The sequence below is a fragment of the Ovis aries genome, chromosome 13 (assembly GCF_016772045.2).
Source record: "Ovis aries strain OAR_USU_Benz2616 breed Rambouillet chromosome 13, ARS-UI_Ramb_v3.0, whole genome shotgun sequence".
Taxonomy (NCBI): domain Eukaryota; kingdom Metazoa; phylum Chordata; class Mammalia; order Artiodactyla; family Bovidae; genus Ovis; species Ovis aries.
The window spans coordinates 60,456,984-60,465,973 of NC_056066.1; the positions used below are offsets into that span (position 1 = coordinate 60,456,984).

The 8,990-nt window shown below is 39.9% G+C and overlaps 1 protein-coding gene across 7 annotated transcripts in view; it reads left to right on the forward strand.

The window, feature by feature from the left end:
• C13H20orf96 (chromosome 13 C20orf96 homolog) overlaps positions 1-8,990 on the forward strand; it is a 142,456-nt gene that overhangs the window by 68,016 nt on the left and 65,450 nt on the right. Inside the window, exon 12 of one of the 7 annotated variants that reach the window (XM_042229969.2) lies at positions 3,202-3,489. The exons of 5 other annotated variants lie outside the window; for them this stretch is intronic. In XM_042229969.2, the coding sequence (XP_042085903.1) occupies positions 3,202-3,473 (272 nt within the window). In that variant the 3' untranslated portion in view covers positions 3,474-3,489. Of the gene's footprint in view, positions 1-3,201; positions 3,490-8,990 lie in introns of those variants that run through there. One more of the 7 variants, XM_042229970.2, reaches the window with a different exon arrangement.

Below are 8,990 nucleotides of genomic sequence, written 5' to 3' on the forward strand. Positions count from 1 at the left end.
AAAAGATGCTTGCCTCTTGGAAGAAAAACTAAGACAAACCTAGACAGCGTATTAGAAAGCAGAGACATCACTTTGCTGACAAAGGTCTGCATAGTCAAAGCTGTGATTTTTCCAGTAGTCATGTACAGATGTGAGAGTTGGACCAGAAAGAAGGCTGAGTTGCTGGAGAATTGATGCTTCTGAACTATGGTGTTGGAGAAGACTCTTGAGAGTCCCTTGGACAGCAAGGAAATCAAGCCAGTCAATCCAAAAGAAAATCAACCCTGACTATTCATTAGAAGGACTGATGCTGAAGCTGAAGCTCAAATATTTTGGCTGCTTGATGTGAAGAGCTGACTCATTGTAAAAGACCCTGATGCTGGAAAAAATTGAGGGCGGGAGAAAAAGGGAGTGACAGAGGATGAGATGGTTGGATGGCATCACTGGCTCAATGGACATGAATTTGAGTAAACTTCAGGAGAGAGTGAAGGACAGAGAAGCCTGGCGTGCTGCAGTTCATGGGGTTGCAAAGAGTAGGACACAACTTAGCAACTGAACAACAATGGGTTATAGAAGTAACAAGTTGAGTAGGGGCACCAACACTAATTTGGCAGAAATGTAACTGGTTCGTAAAAAAAAAAAAAGCTCAAGAGAGGAGAGTGAGAACCAGTTCCGAGTGAGTTGAACACCATACTAAAGAGACTTGATCTTTGAAAGATTTTAGTTGTAGAATTGAATTTTGTTGTTGTTTTAATCGCTAAGTTGTGTCCGACTTTTTTGGGACCCCATGGGCTGCAGCCCACCAGACTCCTCTGTCCTTCAGATTTCCCAGGCAAGAATACTGGAGTGGGTTTCCATTTCCTTCTCCAGGGGATCTTCCTGATCCAGGAATTGAATCCACGTCTCCTGCATTGGCAAGTGGTTTTTTTTTTTTTCCCCCCAACCACTGATCCACCAGGGAAGCCCTGGAATTGAGCTTTACTGGATGGTAAGACATTATGGGAAACTGAAATAACATCAATTTATCTAGTCAAACCTAAAAGCAATCTTTCTCTTAGAGAATTTTCTGAAAGTTTCATACATTAAAAAAATTATTCCCTGGTGGTCCAATAGTTAAGAACCCACCTGCCAATGCAGGGGACACGGGTTTGATTCCTGCTCCAGGAAGATTCCACATAAACCATGGGGGCAACTAAACTTGTGTGCCGCAACTACTGAGCCTGTGCCCTATGGTCCTTGTGCTAAAACTACTGAAGCCTTCATGCTCTAGAGCCTGTTGCTCCACAACAAGAGAAGCCATCACAATGTGAATCCTGTGTACTGCAACTAGAAAGCATCACCCCTCACTGCAACTAGATAAAGCCTGCAAGCAGCAATGAAGACCCAGCACAGCCAAAAATAAATAAATGAATGAAATTATTATTGCACATGCTTATGTGTTTACCTGAATCAGTTAATGATTCAACTTTCCAGATGAATTACCTTCGTGAGTGAAAGGTGGTACTGGTTGGATGGGACATTGGAAGAGAAGGAATGAACTAGAACTGACCCACACAAACCAAGATGTATGGCCAACCCACTCTGACCCAAGTGGGCTGATGGCCCAGGTGGAGAAATCACTGTTCTTGTTCTCTGGGAGCTCATGTCCTGAGGAAGGGGGAGTAAATGTGATGTGATGAAACATTCGGTGACTGTGAACTCCATATTTGGGAATGAAAGTGGGGGTGGACTTGAATTTCATCTTCTTCCATGTGGATTAAAATTGGAGCTCAGAACGTTAATAGCATCCAAAGCCGTGTCTCATCCTGAAAGACTCTCTGTGACTGTGTGACACAGACCACTGGACAAAGAAATTCTGCTGCCTGGTTGTCTTGGGAAGTCTGTAAGCATGAAGCTGTTTCTGGTCCTCCTTATCCTGCTGTTTGAGGTGTCTGAAGGTAACTTGTCCAAATGCACCATGAAATTCGAGGAAATATTACTATTCACAGGACTAGGGGCAGGGCCTTCAAGATAGTTGATATCTTGCTGAGATCATCTAAAGGACCCACTGCCCTGGGTGCCTGACTTGAGTCTGTCTTAGAAGACAGGTTCCAGAAAGGTAAGAAATTGGGGCTGAACTCTCAGAAGTCCTCTCCTTCCATCATCTAGCATTACCTTTACGATGGTGAACATAGTTTTCACCCAGGAATCTGGCCATCTCTTTTTCCATTTAAATTCATTTTCAGCCTATATTACAACAGTAATGTGAACAGGATTGTGGAGTCCTGTAGATGTGAGGTTAAAATACGTCTTCCTCATTGCCTAGTTGTATGACATGAGCTAATTATTCCCTTTGAAAATCAGTTTTTTCATCTACCACATAAGGATAATGACTCAGTTCCACAGTGATTGTATTTATGCAAGGATTACATGAGTTTACTAAAGTGCAGCACCGAAGTCATAGTGAGGGCTCTGACCTTGAGAATTCTCTTCCTTGCTGCTGTAGGAAGGTAGGTTGTCTTCTTGTGGCCCTATAAATGTCCTTTTAACCTTCAAAGATGATCCTGGCTGTGGACCTTAGAATATGGAGAATCATATCTTTGTTTTCATCTTTATAAGGGCAAAGAAAGAATTGGAAAAGGAGCTTTACAACCTCCATGCAATACTCTGAATAGGTGAGAGTTTGAATGTGTGGGAGAAGAGCCAAACATGGAATTGAGTTTGATCCGTGGACAACATATTTATTTGAGATCAAAAGGAAGATGGGAAGAGAGAGAGCGAGAGCAAGCAAGTGAGAGAGAGAGAGAGAGAGAGAGAGAGAGAGAGAGAGAGAGAGAAGAGAGGAGAAGAGAGGAGATAGGAGGAGCCATGTTGTGAAAAGAATGAAGGAAGTTTTCAACAGCGATATGCTGAGATCCATGAAGTATCAGGCAAGGGAGACTTCTGCTGCCCATATCAATGAGTGTGAAGCCTAACGAAACTGTTAACTTTAAAAGTTCTATCTGTGATGTTCTTTTAAAGGCTAGTTTGACTCTGAATTGTGCCCTGGTGACAAGTTGATACTGCCTAGGGCTGATGGGGTGCTGACTCTGAACATTGGCTAGGAACCTGGGATTTTACGTGTCTGAATTTGGGATGACTTTCAAGGAGGAGACTGAGTTTTCTCTCATCATAAGGTTCACTTTGGGACCACAGGAGGCCATAGCTTGTGGGGAATCACATAACTCTTCTTCTCTGTCTCAGGAACTAATCTGGTTCATTGCTGTTTCCTGTGCACAGACACAGCGCGGTCCAGAAAATGCTTTAGTACCATAGCAGGTTACTGCAAGAAGAAATGCATGTTGGGGGAAATATATGACAAACCATGTACAAAAGGAAAACTATGTTGCATCAGTGAAAGCAAAAAGAATACATATCAGAAGGCCATACAACAACCTGAACCTTCAAGCAAGCCTGATTTGAAGTTGGACTATGTTATCTTACCCACTGTCACACTTGGCACAATTCCACAATAAACCGAGTGCTGTTCCACTGGTCTCCTCTCTTCTTCTTAAATCAAAAGGGCCCCCTAATCCGACGGGGAGGGGCAAGAAATTGATCTACTACTTTTGTGAACTTGATTTTCCACGTAATAAAGTCTTATACTTTCCCCTGGATTTATTTGTTCATGTATTCGCTCATTTCTTTTAACACTCCAAACGTAAATGAATACTTTTCATGTTTTGGGCCTTATGCTAGCAACATGGCTGATACAGATATGAAGTGAAGATATTGGTAGAAGTGGCAGTTAGTCCCTCCATTTTCTATGTGAGGTAGTATTTCATAGCATTTCAGGTATTACTGCTCTTTTAAATGAAATTTCTTAGGTCTAAACAGATCTGCATGTCTCAGCTTTGTGTGTTTGGGAATGAATACAGAGAGCTTGACTAGCAACCAAAAATTTATTAGGAAAAGGCAAGACGTTTGAATATTTTCACAAATAGTTTTTGGGGCAGGTGTAATCGCCAGTGATAACAGCTAATGATAATTCCAATACATCATTTGAAGCTCATTTAATGTTCATGTGCCATCTCCCTTTTTAGTAGCAATTTGAACATCCAGTTGACACAACTGGGAAAATATTACTCTTGGGATCTCTGAAAGAATTTCATAGTCTGTTTCAATACTGTGAAATTTATAAACTTTTAGCTATTTGGATGAATGATGTCTGCACTTCTAATGGAAAATACTGTGACTATAGTAAACAATGCTGTACTGTATAACTGAAGTTTGCTGAGAGTGGAACTTGTATTCTCACCAAAACAAACAAAAGAACATGAAGGTGATGGATGTGTTAACTAACTAGGTGGGAGATTCTTTTCATAATGTATACATATATCAAATCATCACAATGTACACTAGGAATGTCTTACAATTTTATGTCAGTTATACCTCAATAAAGCTGAAATTAAAAACTTTTAAAAAGGAATGAAATTTAAAGCCTTATAAATTGAGAAGGACATATTTAAAAAGCTCTTCATGAACTAGGTAAAATTTTTAGTAAGTCATGCCTGTAGGAAATGCTTTCTAAATGAACAGAACTGAACCTTTTGTGGTGACCTCCACTGATGTTGCTTGGTTGAAGTATTAGTCATAAGTAGCTTTCATGAAGCTAACATTTACTCATCTTGGATAAAGAAATCAATGAGCCTTATCTCTCCATGTGTGTGCATGCTAAGTCACTTCAGTCGTGTCCAACTCTTTGCAACCCTATGGAATCTTCTGTCCATGGGATTCTCCAGGCAAGAAGGATGGAGTGAGTTTCCGTGCCCTCCTCCAGGGGATCTTCTTGACCCAGGGATTGAGCCCGTGTCTCTCTCTCTCTTTTTTTTTTGTAAACTCTGTATATTATTATTACTTTTTTTTTAACAATAGAAAGGTAAAAATCAAGACTTAGATTTACTATACATTTCTTTTTCTTGTAGATTACAAAGTTTATATTATATAACTGGGGTTCCCTAAATCGAAGTCCATTTTAGAACAGTCCTAAGAGAGACCATTCTGAAGGAGATCTACCCTGGGATTTCTTTGGAAGGAATGATGCTAAAGCTGAAACTCCAGTACTTTGGCCACCTCATGCGAAGAGTTGACTCATTGGAAAAGACTCTGATGCTGGGAGGGATTGGGGGCAGGAAAAGAAGGGGACGACAGAGGATGAGATGGCTGGATGGCATCACCGACTCAATGGACTTGAGTCTGAGTGAACTCTGGGAGTTGGTGATGGACAGGGAGGCCTGGCGTGCTGTGATTCATGGGGTCGCAAAAAGTAGGACAGGACTGAGCGACTGAACTGAACTGAACTGAACTGAAGAGAGACCAGAAGTGAATATAAAAGAACTAAATGAAATTTTTTAAAAATGAGTGAACCTGTGTCTCTTATGTCTCCTGTACTGGCAGGTGGGTTTTGTTTTGTTTTTATAACCACTAGTGCCACCTGTATACTGTCACTCTGCTTATTTAACTTATATGCAGAGTTCATCATGTGAAATGCCAAGCTGGATGAATTAAGATTGTTGGAAGAAATATCAACAAACTCAGATATGCAGATGATAGCACCCTAATGGCAGAAAGCAAAGAGGAACTGAAGAACCTCTTCATGAAACCAAAAGAGGAGAGTGAAAAAGCTGGCTTAAAACTCAATGTTCAAAAAGCTAAGATCATGGCATCTGGTCCCATCACTTCATGGGAAAATGGAAACAGTGACAGATTTTATTTCCTTGGGCTCCAAAATCGCTGCAGATGGTGACTGTTGCCATGAAATTAAAAGATGCTTGCTTCTTGGAAGAAAAGCTATGACCAACCTAGATGGTATATCCAAAAGCAGAGACATCACTTTGCTGACAAATGTCCATATAATCAAAGCTGTGGTTTTTCCAGTAGTCACATACAGATGTGAGAGTTGGACCAGAAAGAAGGCTGATGAACTGTGGTGTTGGAGAAGACTCTTGAGAGTCCCTTGGACAGCAAGGAAATCAAGCCAATCAATCCTAATGGAAATCAACCCTGACTGTTCATTAGAAGGACTGATGCTGAAGCTGAAGCTCCAGTACTTTGTGTGATCCTATGGATTGTAGCCTCCTAGGCTCCTCTGTCGATGGGATTCTCCAGGCAAGAATTCTGAAGTGAGTTGCCATGTCCTCCTCCAGGGGATCTTCCCAGCTCAGGGATCGACCTGGGTCTCCTGCATTGCAGGCAGATACTTTACCATCTGGGCCAGTAGGGAAGCCATACTTAACATTTACCTACCCTGTTAGAAAATACGGATGTGCATTTATTATAATGTTACACAAGTGTGCAGTATACTATTGTATAGGTACAATATCACACAGAAGGTCTTTACAACTGATTCATATTATTTAACTGAAACTTTATGCCTATTGTTTAGTAACTCATTTACCCTCTCCTAAGCTGTTTTTAGGGCTTCCCTAGTAGCTCAGCTGGTAAAGAATCCGCCTGTAATGTGGGAGACCTGGGTTTGATCCCTGGGTTGGGAAGATCGCCTGGAGGAGGATATGGCAACTCACTCCAGTATTCTTGCCTGGAGAATCCCCATGGACAGAGGAGCCTGGCGAGCTACAGTCCATGAGGTCACAAAGAGTTGGACAAGACTGAGCAACTAAGCACAGCACAAAGCAGTATTACTGTATTTGTCATTACAATTAATTGAGAAAATTTTGTGGTCAGTATTTGTCCCTATAGTCTTTATGTAATCTAGGTTCTATTTATGTACTCTTATCTAAGAACATGAGAAGGTTTTTAATATAATAATAAACATATACTATCTGCTAAAAATTTGTGGGATATTGCTAATGCTTTGTAGAGAGGGCAATCTATAGCTTTAAAATTCTCATGTATGGAATGAAGAAAGACTAAAAATAAAAGAGATAAACACTCATCTAATAATGTTAGGAAAAAAGGGCATGTTAAAATTTAAAAAGTAGATATAAGACATTGTATTTCACACAGGTAAAATGTAGTGAGGTGGATGAACCTAAAGCCTCTTATACAAAGTGAAGAAGTCAGAAAGAGAAAAGCAAGTATCATTTATTAATGTATATATATGGAATCTAGAAAAATAGTACTGATGAACCTCGTAGAGCATGGACTTGTGGACACAGAGGGGCGAGGTGAGGGTAGGATTAACGCAGGAAGTAGCATTGACATATAGACTATCGTGTATAAAGTAGAGAGACAGTGGGAAGTTGTTATGTAACATAGGGAGCCCAGCCTAGCGCTCTGTGACGACCTTGAGGGGTGGGATGAGGGGAGGGGAGGGAGGGTCAAGATGGAGGGATTTTATATATATATAGTTACACATATTAATTATGACTGATTTGTGTTGCTTTATGGCAGAAGCAAACACAGTACTGTAAAACAATTTTCCACCAAATAAAAAATAAAACACAGGTGATTTTATTGCGTGTGAAGTTGTTTGAAAAACAAGTGAAAGTAAGAACATAAGTAAAGACCTTGAAGAAGTGGAAGCTCAACTAAAATTCACAAAGAAAGTTTGTTTAGTAAGTGAATAGTGAGACATGAGAAAAGCAAAGACATAAACAATGGTCACAAAGCAGACGGCGATCACCATGTATCTTACAGATGTTAAAAAGAAAACTTTGCAAGTTATTTTAGGCAAATACATCTGAAAATCTTAAAAAATAGGAAAAACAACAAAGTAAAAATACAAAAGCTGACTAAAAGAAATAGAAAGTGGGAATTATCCTTTAAGTCTTCAAGAAACAACCTATAATTTGTACACTTCCTATACAGAGGTGAATCTTAGTTGATTCTATGAAATGTTTAAAGATACAACATAAGAGGCTCTTAGACAAGCAGGAAAAGAGAGACTACTGTCAGACTGATTTTGTGTTTAGTTTTTTAATTGAAATACACTTTTAATTTTAGACCAACTTTCTATTTATAGAAAAGTAATGCAAAGACAGTATAGGGAGCTTCTGGATACTCCTCATCCGGTTTTCCCTGGTGTTACCGTCTTACACGACCCTGATGCATTTCTCACAGTTAAGAACACTGACTAAGCTCTGCTCTTATAACTTCAATAGTTTTTCTTTAACATTTTTTTCTTGTTTTAGGAACCCACACAGGATATCACGTTACCTTTAGTTGTCATGTCTCCTTGATCCTCCTCTGGTCTGTCACAGTTTCTCAGAAATTTTTTGTTTTTGGTGAATTTCACAGTTTTGAGGAGTACTGGTTGAATATTTTGCAGACTGCCACTCAATTTGGGTTTTTCTGAACTTTTTCTCACTGTTAGACCAGAGTTACGGGTTTTTGGGAGGAAGACAGCACAGGTGAAGGCCATTTTCCTCACATCATATGTTCATGCTATCATGCTCTTCCCATGAAACCTACAGCATGATTTCATTAGGTTCACCCACAGTAACGTGACTCTTTGCTCCTTTTCATTCTCTACACTTTGGAAGCAACTCACAAAAACAGCCCATATTCAAGGGAGAGGGAGGTGAAGCTCCACCTCCTCAGGGAGGAAGTATTTATATTTTACTTGGAATTCTGTACAGAAAAATCTGTTTCTTCTCGTTTATTTATTCATACCAGTATGGACTCATGGATGTTAACTTCTGCATTGTATTTATAATCCAATGTTACATTATTTATTTTATTACTCAAATTGTCGCAATTTTGGTCATTTAAAACTCTTTCAAAGTGACTCCTATGTCCCATTAACATGCCTCATCCTTCTGATTTTTATAGCATGTCCTTACTTTCTGGCACTACAAAATACTTTGGGGGCATCTTGTATACTCTGTGCTCCAGTCCTAGGACAGGAGAGGAGAGGATAATTGAGAGAACATATACCACAGATTCATGATGGATATTACAGTGGTGAAATAACATAAGAAACAAAACTGGAAAATAGTGTGGAAAGGAGTTGGAAAGGGAATTTTTCGTGTTCAGTTCAGTTCAGTTCAGTTGCTCAGTCATGTCTGACTCTTTGTGACCCTGTGAACCGC